The sequence below is a fragment of the Vanacampus margaritifer genome, chromosome 4, assembly GCF_051991255.1.
Source record: "Vanacampus margaritifer isolate UIUO_Vmar chromosome 4, RoL_Vmar_1.0, whole genome shotgun sequence".
Taxonomy (NCBI): domain Eukaryota; kingdom Metazoa; phylum Chordata; class Actinopteri; order Syngnathiformes; family Syngnathidae; genus Vanacampus; species Vanacampus margaritifer.
In genome coordinates, this window is record NC_135435.1 from 12,108,550 (window position 1) to 12,130,835 (window position 22,286).

At 40.5% G+C, this 22,286-nt stretch overlaps 1 protein-coding gene and 36 non-coding genes across 37 annotated transcripts in view; 36 read left to right on the plus strand and 1 right to left on the minus strand.

Moving 5' to 3' along the window:
* The window catches only part of pla2r1 (phospholipase A2 receptor 1), a 49,438-nt gene that overhangs the window by 21,818 nt on the left and 5,334 nt on the right, over window positions 1-22,286 (minus strand). Inside the window, exons 7-18 of the mRNA XM_077563363.1 lie at window positions 21,656-21,844; window positions 21,410-21,573; window positions 20,693-20,806; window positions 17,720-17,832; window positions 17,465-17,634; window positions 16,756-16,967; window positions 16,141-16,286; window positions 15,940-16,024; window positions 15,705-15,840; window positions 15,593-15,628; window positions 15,066-15,226; window positions 14,669-14,733 (exon numbers count right to left, since the gene is read on the minus strand). Of these exons, the coding sequence (XP_077419489.1) occupies window positions 14,669-14,733; window positions 15,066-15,226; window positions 15,593-15,628; window positions 15,705-15,840; window positions 15,940-16,024; window positions 16,141-16,286; window positions 16,756-16,967; window positions 17,465-17,634; window positions 17,720-17,832; window positions 20,693-20,806; window positions 21,410-21,573; window positions 21,656-21,844 (1,591 nt within the window). The remainder of the gene's footprint in view (window positions 1-14,668; window positions 14,734-15,065; window positions 15,227-15,592; window positions 15,629-15,704; window positions 15,841-15,939; window positions 16,025-16,140; window positions 16,287-16,755; window positions 16,968-17,464; window positions 17,635-17,719; window positions 17,833-20,692; window positions 20,807-21,409; window positions 21,574-21,655; window positions 21,845-22,286) is intronic.
* Window positions 230-302, plus strand: trnaf-gaa (transfer RNA phenylalanine (anticodon GAA)). Its single transcript has one exon. It is a non-coding gene; the product is annotated as a tRNA-Phe (tRNA).
* On the plus strand, window positions 540-612 carry trnaf-gaa (transfer RNA phenylalanine (anticodon GAA)). Its single transcript has one exon. It is a non-coding gene; the product is annotated as a tRNA-Phe (tRNA).
* trnaf-gaa (transfer RNA phenylalanine (anticodon GAA)) lies at window positions 850-922 on the plus strand. Its single transcript has one exon. It is a non-coding gene; the product is annotated as a tRNA-Phe (tRNA).
* On the plus strand, window positions 1,458-1,530 carry trnaf-aaa (transfer RNA phenylalanine (anticodon AAA)). Its single transcript has one exon. It is a non-coding gene; the product is annotated as a tRNA-Phe (tRNA).
* On the plus strand, window positions 2,080-2,152 carry trnaf-gaa (transfer RNA phenylalanine (anticodon GAA)). The gene has a single exon. It is a non-coding gene; the product is annotated as a tRNA-Phe (tRNA).
* On the plus strand, window positions 2,390-2,462 carry trnaf-gaa (transfer RNA phenylalanine (anticodon GAA)). The gene has a single exon. It is a non-coding gene; the product is annotated as a tRNA-Phe (tRNA).
* Window positions 2,700-2,772, plus strand: trnaf-gaa (transfer RNA phenylalanine (anticodon GAA)). The gene has a single exon. It is a non-coding gene; the product is annotated as a tRNA-Phe (tRNA).
* trnaf-gaa (transfer RNA phenylalanine (anticodon GAA)) lies at window positions 3,010-3,082 on the plus strand. Its single transcript has one exon. It is a non-coding gene; the product is annotated as a tRNA-Phe (tRNA).
* Window positions 3,320-3,392, plus strand: trnaf-gaa (transfer RNA phenylalanine (anticodon GAA)). The gene has a single exon. It is a non-coding gene; the product is annotated as a tRNA-Phe (tRNA).
* trnaf-aaa (transfer RNA phenylalanine (anticodon AAA)) lies at window positions 3,928-4,000 on the plus strand. The gene has a single exon. It is a non-coding gene; the product is annotated as a tRNA-Phe (tRNA).
* On the plus strand, window positions 4,550-4,622 carry trnaf-gaa (transfer RNA phenylalanine (anticodon GAA)). Its single transcript has one exon. It is a non-coding gene; the product is annotated as a tRNA-Phe (tRNA).
* On the plus strand, window positions 4,867-4,939 carry trnaf-gaa (transfer RNA phenylalanine (anticodon GAA)). Its single transcript has one exon. It is a non-coding gene; the product is annotated as a tRNA-Phe (tRNA).
* On the plus strand, window positions 5,184-5,256 carry trnaf-gaa (transfer RNA phenylalanine (anticodon GAA)). Its single transcript has one exon. It is a non-coding gene; the product is annotated as a tRNA-Phe (tRNA).
* On the plus strand, window positions 5,501-5,573 carry trnaf-gaa (transfer RNA phenylalanine (anticodon GAA)). The gene has a single exon. It is a non-coding gene; the product is annotated as a tRNA-Phe (tRNA).
* Window positions 5,818-5,890, plus strand: trnaf-gaa (transfer RNA phenylalanine (anticodon GAA)). The gene has a single exon. It is a non-coding gene; the product is annotated as a tRNA-Phe (tRNA).
* Window positions 6,132-6,204, plus strand: trnaf-gaa (transfer RNA phenylalanine (anticodon GAA)). Its single transcript has one exon. It is a non-coding gene; the product is annotated as a tRNA-Phe (tRNA).
* On the plus strand, window positions 6,449-6,521 carry trnaf-gaa (transfer RNA phenylalanine (anticodon GAA)). Its single transcript has one exon. It is a non-coding gene; the product is annotated as a tRNA-Phe (tRNA).
* Window positions 6,767-6,839, plus strand: trnaf-gaa (transfer RNA phenylalanine (anticodon GAA)). The gene has a single exon. It is a non-coding gene; the product is annotated as a tRNA-Phe (tRNA).
* On the plus strand, window positions 7,389-7,461 carry trnaf-gaa (transfer RNA phenylalanine (anticodon GAA)). The gene has a single exon. It is a non-coding gene; the product is annotated as a tRNA-Phe (tRNA).
* trnaf-gaa (transfer RNA phenylalanine (anticodon GAA)) lies at window positions 7,706-7,778 on the plus strand. The gene has a single exon. It is a non-coding gene; the product is annotated as a tRNA-Phe (tRNA).
* trnaf-gaa (transfer RNA phenylalanine (anticodon GAA)) lies at window positions 8,023-8,095 on the plus strand. Its single transcript has one exon. It is a non-coding gene; the product is annotated as a tRNA-Phe (tRNA).
* Window positions 8,347-8,419, plus strand: trnaf-gaa (transfer RNA phenylalanine (anticodon GAA)). The gene has a single exon. It is a non-coding gene; the product is annotated as a tRNA-Phe (tRNA).
* On the plus strand, window positions 8,657-8,729 carry trnaf-aaa (transfer RNA phenylalanine (anticodon AAA)). Its single transcript has one exon. It is a non-coding gene; the product is annotated as a tRNA-Phe (tRNA).
* On the plus strand, window positions 8,969-9,041 carry trnaf-gaa (transfer RNA phenylalanine (anticodon GAA)). The gene has a single exon. It is a non-coding gene; the product is annotated as a tRNA-Phe (tRNA).
* trnaf-gaa (transfer RNA phenylalanine (anticodon GAA)) lies at window positions 9,293-9,365 on the plus strand. The gene has a single exon. It is a non-coding gene; the product is annotated as a tRNA-Phe (tRNA).
* Window positions 9,831-9,903, plus strand: trnaf-gaa (transfer RNA phenylalanine (anticodon GAA)). The gene has a single exon. It is a non-coding gene; the product is annotated as a tRNA-Phe (tRNA).
* On the plus strand, window positions 10,150-10,222 carry trnaf-gaa (transfer RNA phenylalanine (anticodon GAA)). The gene has a single exon. It is a non-coding gene; the product is annotated as a tRNA-Phe (tRNA).
* On the plus strand, window positions 10,688-10,760 carry trnaf-gaa (transfer RNA phenylalanine (anticodon GAA)). Its single transcript has one exon. It is a non-coding gene; the product is annotated as a tRNA-Phe (tRNA).
* Window positions 11,005-11,077, plus strand: trnaf-gaa (transfer RNA phenylalanine (anticodon GAA)). Its single transcript has one exon. It is a non-coding gene; the product is annotated as a tRNA-Phe (tRNA).
* Window positions 11,319-11,391, plus strand: trnaf-gaa (transfer RNA phenylalanine (anticodon GAA)). Its single transcript has one exon. It is a non-coding gene; the product is annotated as a tRNA-Phe (tRNA).
* trnaf-gaa (transfer RNA phenylalanine (anticodon GAA)) lies at window positions 11,636-11,708 on the plus strand. The gene has a single exon. It is a non-coding gene; the product is annotated as a tRNA-Phe (tRNA).
* Window positions 11,954-12,026, plus strand: trnaf-gaa (transfer RNA phenylalanine (anticodon GAA)). Its single transcript has one exon. It is a non-coding gene; the product is annotated as a tRNA-Phe (tRNA).
* On the plus strand, window positions 12,262-12,334 carry trnaf-gaa (transfer RNA phenylalanine (anticodon GAA)). The gene has a single exon. It is a non-coding gene; the product is annotated as a tRNA-Phe (tRNA).
* Window positions 12,576-12,648, plus strand: trnaf-gaa (transfer RNA phenylalanine (anticodon GAA)). Its single transcript has one exon. It is a non-coding gene; the product is annotated as a tRNA-Phe (tRNA).
* trnaf-aaa (transfer RNA phenylalanine (anticodon AAA)) lies at window positions 12,808-12,880 on the plus strand. The gene has a single exon. It is a non-coding gene; the product is annotated as a tRNA-Phe (tRNA).
* Window positions 13,383-13,455, plus strand: trnal-caa (transfer RNA leucine (anticodon CAA)). Its single transcript has one exon. It is a non-coding gene; the product is annotated as a tRNA-Leu (tRNA).

Below are 22,286 nucleotides of genomic sequence, written 5' to 3' on the forward strand. Positions count from 1 at the left end.
CAGTGGTTTCACATGAATCCTCAGTTCTTTGCGAAGCCATTTAGACAGTTGTTTCAATGTCTATATAGTAGTAAGCTTTTCTTCCTCAATAGAAAGACGCTTCAGATCACTAGTACACTGACTTTGTTCTTTATACTTTAACAAAGTATTATCTGAAATCAACGCATACATAATTTCCCTGTTCCAGCCGTTGGTTGAGTGAGCCGCTCAGAACCAAAAATCATCAGTAGCTGGAATAGCTCAGTTGGGAGAGTGTCAGACTGAAGATCTAAAGGTCCTTGGTTCGTTCCCGGGTGTCGGCATATATGAACAGTGGTTTCACATGAATCCTTAGTTCTTTCCGAAGCCATTTAGACACTTGTTTTAATGTCTATATAGTAGTAAGCTCTTCTTCCTCAATAGAACGACACTTCAGCTCACTAGTACACTGACTTCGTCCTTTATACTTTAACAAAGTATTTTCTGAAATCTATTCATACACAGCTTCCCTGTTCCAGCCGTTGATTGAGTGACCCGCTCAGAACCCAGAATCCTCAGCAGCCGAAATAGCTCAGTTGGGAGAGCGTTAGACTGAAGATCTAAAGGTCCCTGGTTCGATCCCGGGTTTCGGCAGATGTGAACAGTGGTTTCATGTGAATCCTTAGTTCTTTGCGAAGCCATTTAGACAGTTGTTTTAATGTCTATGTAGTAGTAAGCTTTTCTTCCTCAATAGAAAGACGCTTCAGATCACTAGTACACTGACTTTGGTCTTTATACTTTAACAAAGTATTATCTGAAATCAACGCATACATAATTCCCCTGTTCCAGCCGTTGGTTGAGTGAGCCGCTCAGAACCAAAAATCCTCAGTAGCTGGAATAGCTCAGTTGGGAGAGTGTCAGACTGAAGATCTAAAGGTCCCTGGTTCGATCCTGGGTGTCGGCATATACGAACAGTGGTTTCACATGAATCCTTAGTTCTTTCCGAAGCCATTTAGACACTTGTTTTAATGTCTATATAGTAGTAAGCTCTTCTTCCTCAATAGAAAGACACTTCAGCTCACTAGTACACTGACTTCGTCCTTTATACTTTAACAAAGTATTTCTGAAATCTATTCAGTTTCCCTGTTCCGGCCGTTGGTTGAGTGAGCCGCTCAGAACCAAAAATCCTCAGAAGCCGAAAAAGCTCAGTTAGGAGAGCGTTAGACTGAAGCTCTAAAGATCCCGGGTTTCGGCAGACCAGAGCAGTGGTTTCACTCAAAACCTGTGTTTTCTGCGAAGCCATTTAGACACTTGTTCCAGTTTGTTTAATGTCTATATAGTAGTAAGGTCTTCTTCCTTAATAGAAAGATGCTTCACCTCACTGGTACACTGACTGTGATTTATACTTTAACAAAGTATTATCTGAAATCAACGCGTACATAATTTCCCTGTTCCAGCCGTTGTTTGAGTGAGCCGCTCCGAACCAAAAATCCTCAGAAGCCGAAATAGCTCAGTTGGGAGAGCGTTAGACTAAAGATCTAAAGGTCCCTGGTTCGATCCTGGGTTTCGGCAGATCTGACCAGTGGTTTCACATGAAGCCTTAGTTCTATGCAAAGCCATTTAGACACTTGTTCCACTTTGTTTGTTGTCTATATAGTAGTAAGCTCTTCTTCCTCAATAGAACGACACTTCAGCTCACTTATACACTGACTTCGTCCTTTATACTTTAACAAAGTATTTCTGAAATCTATTCAGTTTCCCTGTTCCGGCCGTTGGTTGAGTGAGCCGCTCAGAACCAAAAACCCTCAGAAGTTGGGAGAGTGTTAGACTGAAGATCTGAAGGTCCCTGGTTCAATCCCGGGTTTCGGCAGATCCGAGCAGTGGTTTCACACAAAGCCTTTGTTTTTTGCGAAGCAATTTAGACACTTGTTCCAGTTTGTTTAATGTCTATATACAGTAGTAGAAAGCTCTTCTTCCTCAATAGAAAGACACTTTACCTCACTAGTACACTGACTTCGTCCTTTATACTTTAAGAAAGTATTTTCTGAAATCTATTCATACACAGCTTCCCTGTTCCAGCCGTTGGTTGAGTGACCCGCTCAGAACCCTAAATCCTCAGAAGCCGAAATAGCTCAGTTGGGAGAGCGTTAGACTGAAGATCTAAAGGTCCCTGGTTCGATCCCGGGTTTCGGCAGATGCGAACAGTGGTTTCACATGAATCCTTAGTTCTTTGCGAAGCCATTTAGACACTTGTTTTAATGTCTATATAGTAGTAAGCTTTTCTTCCTCAATAGAAAGACGCTTCACCTCACTAGTACACTGACTTCGTCCTTTATACTTTAACAAAGTATTTTCTGAAATCTATTCATACACAGCTTCCCTGTTCCAGCCGTTGATTGAGTGACCCGCTCAGAACCCAAAATCCTCAGCAGCCGAAATAGCTCAGTTGGGAGAGCGTTAGACTGAAGATCTAAAGGTCCCTGGTTCGATCCCGGGTTTCGGCAGATGCGAACAGTGGTTTCACATGAATCCTCAGTTCTTTGCGAAGCCATTTAGACAGTTGTTTCAATGTCTATATAGTAGTAAGCTTTTCTTCCTCAATAGAAAGACGCTTCAGATCACTAGTACACTGACTTTGTTCTTTATACTTTAACAAAGTATTATCTGAAATCAACGCATACATAATTTCCCTGTTCCAGCCGTTGGTTGAGTGAGCCGCTCAGAACCAAAAATCATCAGTAGCCGGAATAGCTCAGTTGGGAGAGTGTCAGACTGAAGATCTAAAGGTCCTTGGTTCGATCCCGGGTGTCGGCATATATGAACAGTGGTTTCACATGAATCCTTAGTTCTTTCTGAAGCCATTTAGACACTTGTTTTAATGTCTATATAGTAGTAAGCTCTTCTTCCTCAATAGAACGACACTTCAGCTCACTAGTACACTGACTTCGTCCTTTATACTTTAACAAAGTATTTTCTGAAATCTATTCATACACAGCTTCCCTGTTCCAGCCGTTGATTGAGTGACCCGCTCAGAACCCAGAATCCTCAGCAGCCGAAATAGCTCAGTTGGGAGAGCGTTAGACTGAAGATCTAAAGGTCCCTGGTTCGATCCCGGGTTTCGGCAGATGTGAACAGTGGTTTCATGTGAATCCTTAGTTCTTTGCGAAGCCATTTAGACAGTTGTTTTAATGTCTATGTAGTAGTAAGCTTTTCTTCCTCAATAGAAAGACGCTTCAGATCACTAGTACACTGACTTTGTTCTTTATACTTTAACAAAGTATTATCTGAAATCAACGCATACATAATTCCCCTGTTCCAGCCGTTGGTTGAGTGAGCCGCTCAGAACCAAAAATCCTCAGTAGCTGGAATAGCTCAGTTGGGAGAGTGTCAGACTGAAGATCTAAAGGTCCCTGGTTCGATCCTGGGTGTCGGCATATACGAACAGTGGTTTCACATGAATCCTTAGTTCTTTCCGAAGCCATTTAGACACTTGTTTTAATGTCTATATAGTAGTAAGCTCTTCTTCCTCAATAGAAAGACACTTCAGCTCACTAGTACACTGACTTCGTCCTTTATACTTTAACAAAGTATTTCTGAAATCTATTCAGTTTCCCTGTTCCGGCCGTTGGTTGAGTGAGCCGCTCAGAACCAAAAATCCTCAGAAGCCGAAAAAGCTCAGTTGGGAGAGCGTTAGACTGAAGCTCTAAAGATCCCGGGTTTCGGCAGACCAGAGCAGTGGTTTCACTCAAAACCTGTGTTTTCTGCGAAGCCATTTAGACACTTGTTCCAGTTTGTTTAATGTCTATATAGTAGTAAGGTCTTCTTCCTTAATAGAAAGATGCTTCACCTCACTGGTACACTGACTGTGATTTATACTTTAACAAAGTATTATCTGAAATCAACGCCTACATAATTTCCCTGTTCCAGCCGTTGTTTGAGTGAGCCGCTCCGAACCAAAAATCCTCAGAAGCCGAAATAGCTCAGTTGGGAGAGCGTTAGACTAAAGATCTAAAGGTCCCTGGTTCGATCCTGGGTTTCGGCAGATCTGACCAGTGGTTTCACATGAAGCCTTAGTTCTATGCAAAGCCATTTAGACACTTGTTCCACTTTGTTTGTTGTCTATATAGTAGTAAGCTCTTCTTCCTCAATAGAACGACACTTCAGCTCACTTATACACTGACTTCGTCCTTTATACTTTAACAAAGTATTTCTGAAATCTATTCAGTTTCCCTGTTCCGGCCGTTGGTTGAGTGAGCCGCTCAGAACCAAAAACCCTCAGAAGTTGGGAGAGCGTTAGACTGAAGATCTAAAGGTCTCTAGTTCGATCCCGGGTTTTGGCAGACCAGAGCAGTGGTTTCACACAAAACCTTTGTTTTTTGCGAAGCCATTTAGACACTTGTTCCAGTTTGTTTAATGTCTATATACAGTAGTAGCAAGCTCTTCTTCCTCAATAGAAAGACACTTCACCTCACAAGTACACTGACTTCGTCCTTTATACTTTAACAAAGTATTTTCTGAAATCTATTCATACACAGCTTCCCTGTTCCAGCCGTTCGTTGAGTGACCCGCTCAGAACCCAACATCCTCAGAAGCCGAAATAGCTCAGTTGGGAGAGCGTTAGACTGAAGATCTAAAGGTCCCTGGTTCAATCCCGGGTTTCGGCAGATCTGAGCAGTGGTTTCACACAAAGCCTTTGTGTTTTGCGAAGCAATTTAGACACTTGTTCCAGTTCGTTTAATGTTTATGTACAGTAGTAGCAAGCTCTTCTTCCTCAATAGAAAGGCACTTCACCTCACAAGTACACTTACTTCGTCCTTTATACTTTAACAAAGTATTTCTGAAATCTATTCAGTTTCCCTGTTCCAGCCGTTGATTGAGTGACCCGCTCAGAACCCAACATCCTCAGAAGCCGAAATAGCTCAGTTGGGAGAGGGTTAGACTGAAGATCTAAAGGTCCCTTGTTCGATCCCGGGTTTCGGCAGACCAGAGCAGTGGTTTCACTCAAAGCCTCTGTTTTCTGCGAAGCCATTTAGACACTTGTTCCAGTTGGTTTAATGTCTATATAGTAGTAAGCTCTTCTTCCTCAATAGAAAGACGCTTCACCTCACTAGTACACTTACTGTGATTTATACTTTAACAAAGTATTATCTGAAATCAACGCATAAATAATTTCCCTGTTCCAGCCGTTGCTTGAGTGAGCCGCTCAGAACCAGAAATCCTCAGAAGCCGTAATAGCTCAGTTGGGAGAGCGTTAGACTGAAGATCTAAAGGTCCCTGGTTCAATCCCGGGTTTCGGCAGATCCGAGCAGTGGTTTCACACAAAGCCTTTGTTTTTTGTGAAGCAATTTAGACACTTGTTCCAGTTTGTTTAATGTCTATATACAGTAGTAGAAAGCTCTTCTTCCTCAATAGAAAGACACTTCAGATCACTAGTACACTGACTTCGTCCTTTATACTTTAACAAAGTATTTCTGAAATCTATTCAGTTTCCCTGTTCCAGCCGTTGGTCGAGTGAGCCGCTCAGAACCAAAATTACTCAGAGGCTGAAATAGCTCAGTTGAGAGAGCGTTAGACTGAAGATCTGAAGGTCCCTGGTTCAATCCCGGGTTTCAGCAGATCAGACCAGTGGTTTCACACAAAGCCTTTGTTTTTTGCGAAGCCATTTAGACACTTGTTCCAGTTTGTTTCATGTCTATGTAGTAGTAAGTTCTTCTTCCTCAATAGAAAGACGCTTCAGATCACTAGTACACTGACTGTGATTTATACTTTAACAAAGTATTATCTGAAATCAACGCATACATAATTTCCCTGTTCCAGCCGTTGGTTGAGTGAGCCGCTCAGAACCAAAAATCCTCAGTAGCCGGAATAGCTCAGTTGGGAGAGCGTTAGACTGAATATCTAAAGGTCCCTGGTTTGATCCTGGGTTTTGGCAGATCTGACCAGTGGTTTCACATGAAGCCTTAGTTCTATGCAAAGTCATTTAGACACTTGTTCCACTTTGTTTAATGTCTATATAGTAGTAAGTTCTTCTTCCTCAATAGAACGACACTTCAGCTCACTAGTACACTGACTTCGTCCTTTATACTTTAACAAAGTATTTCTGAAATCTATTCATTGTTTCCCTGTTCCGGCCGTTGGTTGAGTGAGCCGCTCAGAACCAAAAATCCTCAGAAGCTGAAATAGCTCAGTTGGGAGAGCGTTAGACTGAAGATCTAAAGGTCCCTGGTTCGATCCCGGGTTTCGGCAGACCAGAGCAGTGGTTTCACTCAAAGCCTCTGTTTTCTGCGAAGCCTTTTAGACACTTGTTCCAGTTTGTTTAATGTCTATATAGTAGTAAGCTCTTCTTCCTCAATAGAAAGATGCTTCACCTCACTAGTACACTGACTGTGATTTATACTTTAACAAAGTATTATCTGAAATCAACGCATACATAATTTCCCTGTTCCAGCCGTTGGATGAGTGAACCGCTCAGAACCAAAAATCATCAGAAGCTGAAATAGCTCAGTTGGGAGAGCGTTAGACTGAAGATCTAAAGGTCCCTGGTTCGATCCTGGGTTTCGGCATATCCGAGCAGTGGTTTCACACAAAGCTTTTGTTTTTTTGCGAAGCCATTTAGACGCTTGTTCCAGTTTGTTTAATGTCTATATAGTAGTAAGCTCTTCTTCCTCAATAGAAAGATGCTTCACCTCACTAGTACACTGACTGTGATTTATACTTTAACAAAGTATTATCTGAAATCAACGCGTACATAATTTCCCTGTTCCAGCCGTTGGTTGAGTGAGCCGCTCAGAACCAAAAATCCTCAGAAGCCGAAATAGCTCAGTTGGGAGAGCGTTAGACTGAAGATCTAAAGGTCCCTGGTTCGATCCTGGGTTTCGGCAGATCTGACCAGTGGTTTCACATGAAGCCTTAGTTCTATGCAAAGCCATTTAGACACTTGTTCCACTTTGTTTGTTGTCTATATAGTAGTAAGCTCTTCTTCCTCAATAGAACGACACTTCAGCTCACTTATACACTGACTTCGTCCTTTATACTTTAACAAAGTATTTCTGAAATCTATTCAGTTTCCCTGTTCCGGCCGTTGGTTGAGTGAGCCGCTCAGAACCAAAAACCCTCAGAAGTTGGGAGAGCGTTAGACTGAAGATCTAAAGGTCTCTAGTTCGATCCCGGGTTTTGGCAGACCAGAGCAGTGGTTTCACACAAAACCTTTGTTTTTTGCGAAGCCATTTAGACACTTGTTCCAGTTTGTTTAATGTCTATATACAGTAGTAGCAAGCTCTTCTTCCTCAATAGAAAGACACTTCACCTCACAAGTACACTGACTTCGTCCTTTATACTTTAACAAAGTATTTTCTGAAATCTATTCATACACAGCTTCCCTGTTCCAGCCGTTCGTTGAGTGACCCGCTCAGAACCCAACATCCTCAGAAGCCGAAATAGCTCAGTTGGGAGAGCGTTAGACTGAAGATCTAAAGGTCCCTGGTTCAATCCCGGGTTTCGGCAGATCTGAGCAGTGGTTTCACACAAAGCCTTTGTGTTTTGCGAAGCAATTTAGACACTTGTTCCAGTTCGTTTAATGTTTATGTACAGTAGTAGCAAGCTCTTCTTCCTCAATAGAAAGGCACTTCACCTCACAAGTACACTTACTTCGTCCTTTATACTTTAACAAAGTATTTCTGAAATCTATTCAGTTTCCCTGTTCCAGCCGTTGATTGAGTGACCCGCTCAGAACCCAACATCCTCAGAAGCCGAAATAGCTCAGTTGGGAGAGGGTTAGACTGAAGATCTAAAGGTCCCTTGTTCGATCCCGGGTTTCGGCAGACCAGAGCAGTGGTTTCACTCAAAGCCTCTGTTTTCTGCGAAGCCATTTAGACACTTGTTCCAGTTGGTTTAATGTCTATATAGTAGTAAGCTCTTCTTCCTCAATAGAAAGACGCTTCACCTCACTAGTACACTTACTGTGATTAATACTTTAACAAAGTATTATCTGAAATCAACGCATAAATAATTTCCCTGTTCCAGCCGTTGCTTGAGTGAGCCGCTCAGAACCAGAAATCCTCAGAAGCCGTAATAGCTCAGTTGGGAGAGCGTTAGACTGAAGATCTAAAGGTCCCTGGTTCAATCCCGGGTTTCGGCAGATCCGAGCAGTGGTTTCACACAAAGCCTTTGTTTTTTGCGAAGCCATTTAGACACTTGTTCCAGTTTGTTTAATGTCTATATACAGTAGTAGCAAGCTCTTCTTCCTCAATGGAAAGACACTTCACCTCACAAGTACACTGACTTCGTCCTTTATACTTTAACAAAGTATTTTCTGAAATTTATTCATACACAGCTTCCCTGTTCCAGCCGTTAGTTGAGTGACCCGCTCAGAACCAAAAATCCTCAGAAGCCGAAATAGCTCAGTTGGGACAGCGTTAGACTGAAGATCTAAAGGTCCCTGGTTCGATCCCGGGTTTCGGCAGATACGAACAGTGGTTTCACGTGAATCCTTAGTTCTTTGCGAAGCCATTTAGACAGATGTTTTAATGTCTATATAGTAGTAAGCTTTTCTTCCTCAATAGAACGACACTTCAGCTCACTTATACACTGACTTCGTCCTTTATACTTTAACAAAGTATTATCTGAAATCAACGCATACATGATTTCCCTGTTCCAGCCGTTGGTTGAGTGAGCCGCTCAGAACCGGAATTCTTCAGAAGCAGAAATAGGTCAGTTGGGAGAGCGTTAGACTAAAGATCTAAAGGTCCCTGGTTCGATCCTGGGTTTCGGCAGATCTGACCAGTGGTTTCACATGAAGCCTTAGATCTATGCAAAGCCATTTAGACACTTGTTCCACTTTGTTTGTTGTCTATATAGTAGTAAGCTCTTCTTCCTCAATAGAACGACACTTCAGCTCACTTATACACTGACTTCGTCCTTTATACTTTAACAAAGTATTTCTGAAATCTATTCAGTTTCCCTGTTCCGGCCGTTGGTTGAGTGAGCCGCTCAGAACCAAAAACCCTCAGAAGCCGAAATAGCTCAGTTGGGAGAGCGTTAGACTGAAGATCTAAAGGTCTCTAGTTCGATCCCGGGTTTTGGCAGACCAGACCAGTGGTTTCACACAAAACCTCTGTTTTTTGCGAAGCAATTTAGACACTTGTTCCAGTTTGTTTAATGTCTATATACAGTAGTAGAAAGCTCTTCTTGCTCAATAGAAAGACACTTCACCTCACTAGTACACTGACTTCGTCCTTTATACTTTAACAAAGTATTTTCTGAAATCTATTCATACACAGCTTCCCTGTTCCAGCCGTTGGTTGAGTGACCCGCTCAGAACCCAAAATCCTCAGAAGCCGAAATAGCTCAGTTGGGAGAGCGTTAGACTGAAGATCTAGAGGTCCCTTGTTCGATCCCGGGTTTCGGCAGACCAGAGCAGTGGTTTCACTCAAAGCCTCTGTATTCTGCGAAGCCATTTAGACACTTGTTCCAGTTGGTTTAATGTCTATACTGTATAGTAGTAAGCTTTTCTTCCTCAATAGAGAGACGCTTCAGATCACTAGTACACTGACTTTGTTCTTTATACCAGAGGTCCCCAGCCCTGGTCCTCAGGGACCGGTCGGTATCCAGACTGTTTTCCATGCCTCCCACAGCCAACATAGGTGATTCATATCATCAGCTAATCAGCAATCTCTGGAGAAGGCTGATAACGATCCCCACCTGTGTTGGCTGTGGGAGGCATGTAAAACAGGCTGGATACCGGTCCCTGAGGACCAGGGTTGGGGACCTCTGCTTTATACTTTAACAAAGTATTATCTGAAATCAACGCATACGTAATTTCCCTGTTCCAGCCGGTGGTCGAGTGAGCCGCTCAGAACCAAAATTACTCAGAGGCCGAAGTAGCTCAGTTGGGAGAGCGTTAGACTGAAGATCTAAAGGTCCCTGGTTCAATCCCGGGTTTCGGCAGATCAGACCAGTGGTTTCACACAAAGCCTTTGTTTTTTGCGAAGCCATTTAGACACTTGTTCCAGTTTGTTTAATGTCTATATAGTAGTAAGCTCTTCTTCCTCAATAGAAAGACGCTTCACCTCACTAGTACACTGACTTCGTCCTTTATACTTTAACAAAGTATTTTCTGAAATCTATTCATACACAGCTTCCCTGTTCCAGCCGTTGGTTGAGTGACCCGCTCAGAACCCAAAATCCTCAGAAGCCGAAATAGCTCAGTTGGGAGAGCGTTAGACTGAAGATCTAAAGGTCCCTTGTTCGATCCCGGGTTTCGGCAGACCAGAGCAGTGGTTTCACTCAAAGCCTCTGTTTTCTGCGAAGCCATTTAGACACTTGTTCCAGTTGGTTTAATGTCTATACTGTATAGTAGTAAGCTTTTCTTCCTCAATAGAGAGACGCTTCAGATCACTAGTACACTGACTTTGTTCTTTATACCAGAGGTCTCCAGCCCTGGTCCTCAGGGACCGGTCGGTATCCAGACTGTTTTCCATGCCTCCCACAGCCAACATAGGTGATTCATATCATCAGCTAATCAGCAATCTCTGGAGAAGGCTGATAACGATCCCCACATGTGTTGGCTGTGGGAGTCATGTAAAACAGGCTGGATACCGGTCGCTGAGGACCAGGGTTGGGGACCTCTGCTTTATACTTTAACAAAGTATTATCTGAAATCAACGCATACGTAATTTCCCTGTTCCAGCCGTTGGTCGAGTGAGCCGCTCAGAACCAAAATTACTCAGAGGCTGAAATAGCTCAGTTGAGAGAGCGTTAGACTGAAGATCTGAAGGTCCCTGGTTCAATCCCGGGTTTCAGCAGATCAGACCAGTGGTTTCACACAAAGCCTTTGTTTTTTGCGAAGCCATTTAGACACTTGTTCCAGTTTGTTTCATGTCTATATAGTAGTAAGCTCTTCTTCCTCAATAGAAAGACGCTTCAGATCACTAGTACACTGACTGTGATTTATACTTTAACAAAGTATTATCTGAAATCAACGCATACATAATTTCCCTGTTCCAGCCGTTGGTTGAGTGAGCCGCTCAGAACCAAAAATCCTCAGTAGCCGGAATAGCTCAGTTGGGAGAGCGTTAGACTGAATATCTAAAGGTCCCTGGTTTGATCCTGGGTTTCGGCAGATCTGACCAGTGGTTTCACATGAAGCCTTAGTTCTATGCAAAGTCATTTAGACACTTGTTCCACTTTGTTTAATGTCTATATAGTAGTAAGTTCTTCTTCCTCAATAGAACGACACTTCAGCTCACTAGTACACTGACTTCGTCCTTTATACTTTAACAAAGTATTTCTGAAATCTATTCATTGTTTCCCTGTTCCGGCCGTTGGTTGAGTGAGCCGCTCAGAACCAAAAATCCTCAGAAGCTGAAATAGCTCAGTTGGGAGAGCGTTAGACTGAAGATCTAAAGGTCCCTGGTTCGATCCCGGGTTTCGGCAGACCAGAGCAGTGGTTTCACTCAAAGCCTCTGTTTTCTGCGAAGCCTTTTAGACACTTGTTCCAGTTTGTTTAATGTCTATATAGTAGTAAGCTCTTCTTCCTCAATAGAAAGATGCTTCACCTCACTAGTACACTGACTGTGATTTATACTTTAACAAAGTATTATCTGAAATCAACGCATACATAATTTCCCTGTTCCAGCCGTTGGATGAGTGAACCGCTCAGAACCAAAAATCATCAGAAGCTGAAATAGCTCAGTTGGGAGAGCGTTAGACTGAAGATCTAAAGGTCCCTGGTTCGATCCTGGGTTTCGGCATATCCGAGCAGTGGTTTCACACAAAGCTTTTGTTTTTTTGCGAAGCCATTTAGACGCTTGTTCCAGTTTGTTTAATGTCTATATAGTAGTAAGCTCTTCTTCCTCAATAGAAAGATGCTTCACCTCACTAGTACACTGACTGTGATTTATACTTTAACAAAGTATTATCTGAAATCAACGCGTACATAATTTCCCTGTTCCAGCCGTTGGTTGAGTGAGCCGCTCAGAACCAAAAATCCTCAGAAGCCGAAATAGCTCAGTTGGGAGAGCGTTAGACTGAAGATCTAAAGGGCCCTGGTTCGATCCCGGGTTTCGGCAGATAAGAACAGTGGTTTCACATGAATCCTTAGTTCTTTGTGAAGCCATTTAGACACTTGTTCCAATTTGTTTAATGTCTATATAGTAGTAAGCTCTTCTTCCTCAATAGAAAGACGCTTCAGATCACTAGTACACTGATTTCGTCCTTTATACTTTAACAAAGTATTTTCTGAAATCTGTTTCCCTGTTCCAGCCGTTGGTTGAGTGAGCCGCTCAGAACCAAAAATCCTCAGAAGCCGGAATAGCTCAGTTGGGAGAGAGTTAGACTGAAGATCTAAAGGTCCCTGGTTCGATCCCGGGTTTCGGCAGATAAGAGCAATGGTTTCACATGAACCCTTAGTTCTATGTGAAGCAATTTAGACACTTGTTCCAGATGGTTTAATGTCTATATAGTAGTAAGCGTTTCTTCCTCAATAGAAAGACGCTTCAGATCACTAGTACACTGACTTCGTCCTTTATACTTTAACAAAGTATTTCTGAAATCTATTCATATTTTCCCTGTTCCGGCCGTTGGTTGAGTGAGCCGCTCAGAACCAAAAATCCTCAGAAGCTGAAATAGCTCAGTTGGGAGAGTGTTAGACTGAAGATCTAAAGGTCCCTGTTTCGATCCCGGGTTTCGGCAGTGCAAAGCAGTGATTTTACAGTAGCCTCAGTCCGGTGTAAAGCCATATGGAGACTTGTTCCATTTATTTTTTTCTATATAGCAGTAAGCTCTTATTCCTTCATAGGAAGACAATTCAGCTCACTAGTACATTGACTTTAACAAAGAAAAAGTCCAGAAGCTGAAATAGCTCAGTTGGGAGAGCGTTAGACTAAAGATCTAAAGGTCCTTGGTTCAATCCTGGGTCTCGGCAGTGCAAAGCATTGATTTCACACGAAGCCTTAGTTCTGTGCGAAGCAATATGGACACATAGGAAAACAGTTGTGCTTTATATGTTAACCTAAAATATTTTCAATAATAAAATGAAACACGATTTCTCTGTTCCAGCCATTTGTTCTGTGTTTGTTGAGTGAGCCACTCAGAACCAAAAGTCCTTGGACCTGAATAATCTCAGTTATGACAACGTTAGACTGAAGATCTAAAGGTCCCTGATTAAATCCCGAGTTTCGGTAGTTCGAAGCAGTGATTTTGCATGAAGCTCAACTCTGTGCAAAGTCATTTAGACACTTGTTCCAGTTTGTTTAATGTCTATATAGTAGTAAGCTCTTCTTCCTCACTAGGAAGACACTTCAGCTCAATCAAATACTGACATTGTGCTTTATACTTTAACATTAAGTATTAACCGTGAGAAACTAAACAATTTCCCTGTTTCAGCCGTTTGTTGAATGGGCAACTAAAAACCAACAGTCCCAGGAGCAGAAATAGCTCAGTTGGGAGAGCGTTAGACTCAAGATCTAAAGGTCCCTGCTTCAATCTCAGGTTTTGGCAGTTCAAAGCAGTGATTTCATACGAATCTCAGGTCTGTACAAAGCCATTTGAACACATTGTAGCAAAGTGATACCAAACAGCATTTACAATACTTAAATTACACACCCAGATTACTTCAATTGTGAAGTCCATCTTACTCTAGATGGGCCAAATTGCTTAAGTCAACTCTGTTTTATCTTGGCATGACTTTAAATTTTTAATTCATGCTTTTATCACTGCTCATTTAGATTACACTATTGCAGTGTTTCTCAACCTTGGTCGTCATGGAACACTATCCATCCTGTTTTCCATATCTCCCTTAACCAACACAGGTGTGGATCGTTATCAGGCTTCTCCAGAGCTTGCTGATTAGCTAATCATTGGAATCACCTGTTTTGGAATAGTGAGACATGAAAAACAGGCTGGATAGTGTTCCCTGAGGACCAGGGTTGAGAAACACTGAACTACTGGTCTCAGCAAAATGTTTCTTACGCGTCTCTCGTTGGTCCAGAATGCGGCTGCGCGCCTTTTCACCGGATCACGTAAATTTGATCATATTACTTCAATCCTTCGTTCCCTTCACTGGCTCCCTGTGCACCTTTTAAAATTCTTATGGTTGTTTTTAAATGTCTTCATTGTTTGGCACCTCGGTACTTGGTGCCATATTTCCCGCCTCGTTCTCTGAAATTGGTGGGTCAGGCTTTTCTGGTTGTTCTTAAAACAAATAGTAAGTTGAGAGTTGATCGGGCTTTTTCAGTCGCGCACCGAGACTATGGAACAATCTCCTTCTGACCATCAGGTTGATCAACTCACTTCCTGTTTTATCATTGCTAAAAACTCATTTATTCTCATTTGCGTTTAACCCGGCTTGAGAGGTGGCTTTGTGACTCTGATCATTTGTATGTTTAACTTTTGTACCTTTTACTCTTTTTTGTATGTTATTGTTTTTACTACCGGTAACTTTAGTTTTAATGTTTAATTTTCTGTGCCTTTTATTGTTTTTTTATTTTACTGTTTTTACTAATTCTAGTGCTGTTGCCTATTGTGTGCCTTTTTCTTGATTTGTGTACAGCACTTTGGTCGACTGTTATTTTTAAAGTGCTTTATAAATGCAGTAAAGTTGGATTGGATTTTCCTTTCCCATGTGTCCTTCTGATATCATTTGAATATGGTGTATAATAAATTGTAAGCGCATGTTATAGAAATGCAACAGCTCAAAGACACACACACACACCTGACCTCCTCTCCACGCTGGTCAATGGAAAGACCAATCCACCAGTCAGTGGGGCCTAGGGAGAGCTGAGGAGAGACACAAATAGAAAAACGTCAAACAAACTACAGACATTCATTCATTCCTCTTCTTGGCCTTTATGTTACTTTCTTCCATAGCCTTGTTTTCTGCCTATCAGAGGTGGCAAAGTACCCACACTCTGCAGAAGTACATCTACTTGTAAAAAATTAAAAAGCCTAATAAAAGTCAAAGTAATGCCAACTAAAATGTACAAAAGTACAAAGTAAAAATTATTTTTAGTGCAGTTTTGCCTCGCTAGCAACACTAGTGTGTATGGAAATTTGTTGGTAATTCTATCAATCAATTCGGTGTGATTTAAAAACCAAAAACAGGAACAAACCCGCCGCAAGCGCTCCTTAACAAAGTTCAGCTCCTCTCTGGAATGAATAGACAGCAGGTAAGCTCCCATCATTTGACAGGCAAAGGAGACGGCGTCCCAGTTGAAGGGCTGCTTGGCCACCAGGTATTCAGCTCCACGATAAAACACCCACGGCTCGCTCTCTGTGGGACAGCCACGGGTCAGTATACAACACAAAAAGTTGGGGATATTCAACTTAAAAATAAGGGTTAACCTAAAATGCACAACTTTTGATCTATGAATGCAAAGACTAACAGGTTCTAGATCACTTTGTATTCTTTCTCCAGTACTGTGGAAAGCCCTATCTGTTATTATTAGAGTGGCTATCTCTGTACAAATATTAAATCACAACTTAAAAGACCCTGTTTAGTGAATTCAGAATTGATTTCTAAATACATTAGAAAAGTTTGAAGATGATTGATAAACTTTGAGGTACTGCATTGTAAAGATGTTGCGTTAAAGCTGTTTTTTGTTTTTTTATGAGTAATAAATAAAAATAACGCACTTACGCTCAGTGTACCAGTATGGTTTTTTCAGTTGATCTCCTAAAATATGAATACATTTTGGTAAATAATTTGATTCCACCTTCTTTATGACTGTCTTTTGGGTAATGACTTTTACCTCTGGACATCTTACAGATCCACTCGTGTTTGCTTTCACACGGCCGCGGCATGAGGCTGTTGGGCAGGTCACTGTACACCGCGCAGTCCCTCCTGTCATCCTCATCATTTTTATCCTCGATGAAGGAGGTCATCACCTGCAAAAAAAAAACAATCAAAATCAGTACATTTACCGGTTTGTGTGACATGGCGTATGAATGCACATGAATTTTGGAGGACATTCAAATGGCACTTACAGGAGAACCATCAGACCATTCCCAAGCTCCTGGATGATCAGGATCTCTTTTATTGAAGCCAACCCAGAGCCAGCGACCCTCTGTTCTGAAAAGCAGGAGCAGAATACTAAGTGTGATTATGTGTCCAGCACGCCAAATTCATTTGCATTTTATGTCACAATCTTGCAAATAAACATTCAGTAATTATGAGCCCATACCAACCCTTCAAACATGGTACTGAGGAGTTGCTTGACAAACACCTGCTCCTCATAGTGGCGGAAACTGGCCAGCTGGGCCCCGAGAGCCTGGCAAAAGTAATCTGCTTCTACCCAGGAACGTTTCATGAGCACCTTTTCGTCATGCAATACCTAAAAGAACAATGCTTGTTGTAAATTTAGCATACATTCATACGGTTTCTGTAAAATCAAAATAAGTACAAAAATACATAGCATGCCACTGATCTTTGAGTGTCATCGGCAGGTTGGCACAGAGATATAGAGACTGAAAAAGTCACAGAAAGGCAGAAATTTGGGGAAAATTTGAATAAATCAAACACCCGTTGGGAATTTTGCCTTCCTTGAGAGTAACAAGCTGTAAAAAAAGTACTAAATACAGAGAGAATGGAAAAGTCACAGAAGGACGTACAAGTGGACATCCTCAGTTTAAGTGCATTTTTTGTTCATCCTGAATATTAATTAAGAGCCAAATATCACAAATTTATTGTGAGTAGTGTATATTTGACCCTCAGCTTTCCCATACAGCTGTATCAAGGGCCCATAGGAAACATTTTCGAGAGTGATGCATGTTTAAAGAAAAAAAGAAAGTTAATGATCATACTTTAAAACAGTAGAGAAGACCAGCCTGTGATTCCCATCCTGGAGGACAGGCAGTGAAGGCATCAATGTGGGCTTCAGGTAACAGCTGGACATCCTGGTAGCTGTTGATGCTCTGCTTACACACTGAGAAGGCTTTGTGGGAATTGCAGTCTTTCACCTCCCAGTGACCCAAAGCAGAACCACCGGACATTGCAACACAACCGTTGGCACTGACTAAAATGGGAAAGAGTAATAAGTAAGTAAGTAAGTAAGTAAGTAAGTAAATTAATTTTACTTAAAATGTGCTTCTTCTTTTTTTAATATTCATACATTTACATTTATAAATTGCAGAAACACACCATTTTTCATTTTGAAATTAATATAAGAAAAAAAAACATCTATCCATCCATCCATTATCCATACTTACAATCAAATAAAAAATAAATCAGTCTAGCAATCATGCAATGCACTTATCTCATCCGTACTATCATGATTAGAAGAAAGGATGGGCCTTAAGCTTGACCCTTGAGGAACACCACAGTAAAGGGTGACACACTGACTTCGGTGGGCCAACAAAAAATAAAAAAGATCTGATCCAACAACCTATCTATGAGGACATGATGATAAACGGTGTCAAAGAAGAAACCCAGGATGGAATATTTAAACACAGAAAGAGGAAGGAAACAGAATAAACCAGACCCCCCACAAATCAGTTACAATGTTATGTATACCTGGCTGGTGTTTGTTCCAATTTGTGAATGTGAGGGGCAAATAGGAGCCATTGCGATGAAGCCATCTGTATTCTGCCCTCTCCCCGGAGTCTATGAGTCCAATCCAATAAGACATGCTGCTGTTGGCACCATTCGCCCTCAGCAAACTGTTGACAAATGCTTGCTCAAACCTTTGAGAGATGGAAAAATGGTGAAACAACTATATTAATCTTTTAAATGAAAGCAAAAGTTATTACCGGTATATTCATACATTACCAGTTTTCGACAGTAAGTAGAGGTGCATTGCAGTAATAGCCGCTCTGTGCATCATTATGTGTCTGCACATGCTTGGTGATGGTGTAACAGGAGTGACCGTGGCGCTTCCAACCCTGCAACAGTAACAAACATCCACTCGATCTAGTTAGCATTTTAAAATTTGGTACCCGGGCCTTCAGTTTCCAATTATGTCGCCATAATGTAAAAAAAACATACACAATTGTAAAGCACACAACTGTGCCACGTACAGTATATCATCTGGAACAGTTCAGAATCAAAACTTATCCAATAACATGACAAAATATTTAATTATTTTTATTATATATTAGATTATATTATACCCAACAAAGATGCTGATTATTATTATTATTATTATTGTTATTATTATTATTATTATTAAATGTAACAAGTTTTGCTCTGACCAATCAGTCAGAGGACGGAAAAATGCTGATTTCATTGAGGGTCAGAGCGAATGTGTGGATGAATCTGATTGGTTGAAGAAACAGTCCCATTGCTAATATAGTTCAAGTTACATGAGTCAGTACTACTGATTCTGAATGCCCTCGGAAGATTAGATTGACATGGCAACATAAAGATTCTGGAATCTGATTGGACAAAAAATATATATATTATCAACATACACATTTTGGAAGCAGGGTAGTCAGGACAAATCTCCTGCTATCGGTAGTTTTAACAAGTGGTATAACATATACAATATTGTCAACATTGTGACCTATCACAACCATTGCCCTTTCATGTTCTCTCAAACTGGGAAGTCAGGAGGAATTTAAAAAGAAACCCAGTGATGACGCTGAACAAAAGAAATAGTTCTCTTTTTTTGCCCTGATATGATTCATATTAATCAGAAAAATACACAGAGAGAATTATTGCACATTCTGAATTGTGTAAAGAGCCAGAGCCAGAGGTGGCCCAAGTACTTTCACTCTGTACAAGCTTCCATTACAGATGCTTTAGTTAAAAAATAATAATCCTCTGGTAAAAGTAGAAGTACTGAATATACTCCTTTAGTAAAGTAAAAAAAAATAAAAATAAAAACAGTACAGACTCTGAGATGGAGTAAGTAAAAATCAATTTTTCATGTCAATTATATGCAATACCTGTTTTGATAAGTTGGCAGAGACTAGCCGTTTGACTTGCTTGTTTACTGAGGTCTACTATAAACACAGACAAAGCAGCAACACCATGCATCTAGCATGCACGTAATCTTTAATCCATGTTGCATAAACTACTGTATTCAGTAATTAAATGATTCAACAAAAGCAAACCACCTTCACACAAGGCTCATCAATAGCATACTAGTCTAAATAATATGTTAGCACAAACTGACGTGACATCACACAAATAATTTATTTAGCCATTTGCACCATATAGCCATTGGCTCACCTTTTTTAGTATTTATGCACAATCATAAATCCTGGCAAAGTAGGCTAAGTAGCTACATCGCAATAAAATCTAGGGAAAGGTTTCACTTTAGTACAAGAGCCAACACCAAAATAGGCCATCAGATGAAAAAACACTGAACAGTGAACGCGAAAGAGGCGAGTTTTGTGAATATGCAGGGGTCACTTCATGTTGGAGTGAGTTTTATTTAGACATTCTGTAAGTGCTTTGTTGTCATCTATTTACAATTACAAATTTGTTGGGACAATAACTTGTGGATTTTTGCTATTTGAGGTCACGCTCGACCCCCCGCGAACATCACAGCTGCACTGTTTTCAAATGTAGGGAGGAAAAGTAAAAAGTCATCAGAAAAAAAGTACTCATGTAAATCAAAGATACTTGAACAATCTACTTAAAAACTATACCAAAGTAATAGTACTTGGTTACTTCCTACCACTGACGGAAGCGCAGACAAAGAAGAATGTTTTTTAAAAAACAGTCAGGGAATTATCAGTGGCTGCGTCATTCGATCGACCTGCTTTGTGCACATTTATGGTGTTGTCCTGTTTCGGTGTGATGACTCAGCGGCCGAATATTCATGTCAACAGAGTCAAGGAGCAACACGATTGCCAGAAACGACGTCATCATTTCAGTGAATCAGCTCCATTGTGCTTTTGACTGGCAGCTTGCTCAAAAATGGAACCGTCAGTGTCATGACACAGCACGAATAGTTCTGTCTGAAACCTTTATTGTGCGAATGTTGGAGAATATTGACATAATAAAGAGATTTTACATATTTACTAAATAAATAAATATGTAAATGTACCTTCTGTTTTCACATTTTTTGACCAAGTGTCACCTTTTCAGGGTTCACACGTGTTTATTTATTTATTATATTTATACAGAGATTGTATTGTCTTTTATTATTATTCTACAACTTTCCACACTCCAAAAATTTAAACAACCCCCAAACTATACATTCATCACTGTGAAATTCCCAAACTTACGTAATATTTACCTCATTCGTCATATGTTTCTTGACCAATACAAACCATTTCAACTTCAAAAGATTCACCAGCTTTAGGACATCTAGGGTATCACGTTCCTCATTACAATAATTTCTACAGTCCCCAAATTCCATATTTTTTCTAGTGAAATTTCAAATTTCTACAATAAAATTCCCAAATGTAAGACCTATTTTTCATATTGATCACATTTTTTCACTGACTCAAACCATTCCAACTTAAAACCCCTTGGAAACTATTTATTCCCCAAATTCACAAATCTCTGTAATAAAATTCCCAAATTAAGAGTTTTTTTTTTTTACTCCTTCTGCCACAATTATTGACTGATTTAAACCCTTCTAACTTCAGGTTACATTCTACATTCCAACAATTCCATCCATGCCACACCATTTCAGTTCAGCTCTTCAGCATCTGCATCCAGCACGCACATACAATTTCAACAGAAAAAGTAAAGATAGAAATTGCTTTCTTTACTTACAGGATACATATTAAAACAATTTTGTACATATTTTAATTTATGTGTATGTACTGTATGTCCATGTTTCACCTCAGGGCAACCTTCATCCCAAGTTCCGAGTTCATGAAGCGATGTCTGATGTTCCTTCTTTCTGCACACAGCAGGAAGTTGCTCGTCACATGAAACCAAAACCCAGGCACCTTCCTGTGAAAACGAAGTAAAACCGTTTACACTTTATTTAGTGCACCAACAAGATGAAAAAAACATACTTTCTTGTGAATGACATAGTACGAGAGGTACTGTATACAGTACTAAAAACTTTTTTTTTAGGGATATTCAGTACAATTTTGGATTTTTTTTCCACTTAGCTTCTTGTTAGAGAATTATATATATTGTTGCATGATCTGTTTTTATGTGTTACTGCTCCATGTGTGTTAAAGTAGCAGTTGTTTGAAGGTTTGCAATTACCGGAGCAGCTTTGCTAATTTCCATATGGGGTTTTGCATTAGATATTAGCATTTAGCTGATGGACTTTTATTACACTAAATGTCCATGGCTTGGATTATTTTTTGGGTGTTTAAATAAACAATGTTGCATTATTTGTATTTAAAAATGTTTTTTTGTTTTTTTAATGGTCTCTACGTATATTGCAGATTTTCAAACATTTGTAGATGTCCATAATTTCCATTGGACAGCATCGATCAATATACATTTTCTAAATTGTGGGTGGAGTTATGATGCAAGCATTAAGTATTGATTCCAATTATTGAATGCTCATCTGAGCAAGTGACAGTGTCTGATGCCCACCTTCCTGTCAGCCTTGGCACAGAGGGTGGCACCAGTGAGGTTGTGAGGAGGCTGATATTGGTGCCACATTGTGAGAGTCACCGGTGAGCCGTCAGACCACTCTACAGTTGCAGATGAAGCCAGTTTCCGGAGACCGATCCACATTGCTGAAGTCTCACCAGAATCTGCACAACATAGCATTTACACAGTACTATGATGTTGCTGAATCTAATATCACAGTCCTGCAGTAAAAAAACAAAATCTTACAGTTAGCCAGAAGGCTGTGCAGCATCTCCACCTCCGAAAGAGAGTGAAGGCTGGTGAGGTTGGCATTACGAGAGAGGCATGCCTGAGAAGAGTCCTCCCAGCTTCCTGCAGGATCCAGGATCTGGTAGCAGAAACCGTTATGAGGCAGCCAGCCTTCATCACACACTGTATGGACATACTGCCAGTTCTCTGGACAGGAGGACAAGAGAGCCTGAATCAGAAGGGATTGAATCACTTAGATATTGTCTATAAGTTTGTAAAGCTCAGGGCACTATGGTGGCCGTTTATGTCCACTTTGCTCCCTGTTTTTCTACCAACTTAGCAGGGTTAAAACAAATATAGTGTAACTTCCCAAGGGTGGGGATTTTTTGCCTAATTTTGTCATTTCTAACTTCAGCGCTTAAAATACTGTATATGTGTTTACAACAAGTTGTGCCTTTTGTGTCTCATGAAACTATATTCTTTAATTCCTTGTAATTTACTGTACTGAATTATATGGAATCATTGTCCATCAATTTGCACAAATTTCATTCTAGTCTTAACACCTAAAATTTTGCAGTTTAATAAGTTTATTGTTTTATTAATGCACTTATTTATTACATTTTACATAATTTATTGACTTTTTGGAAAA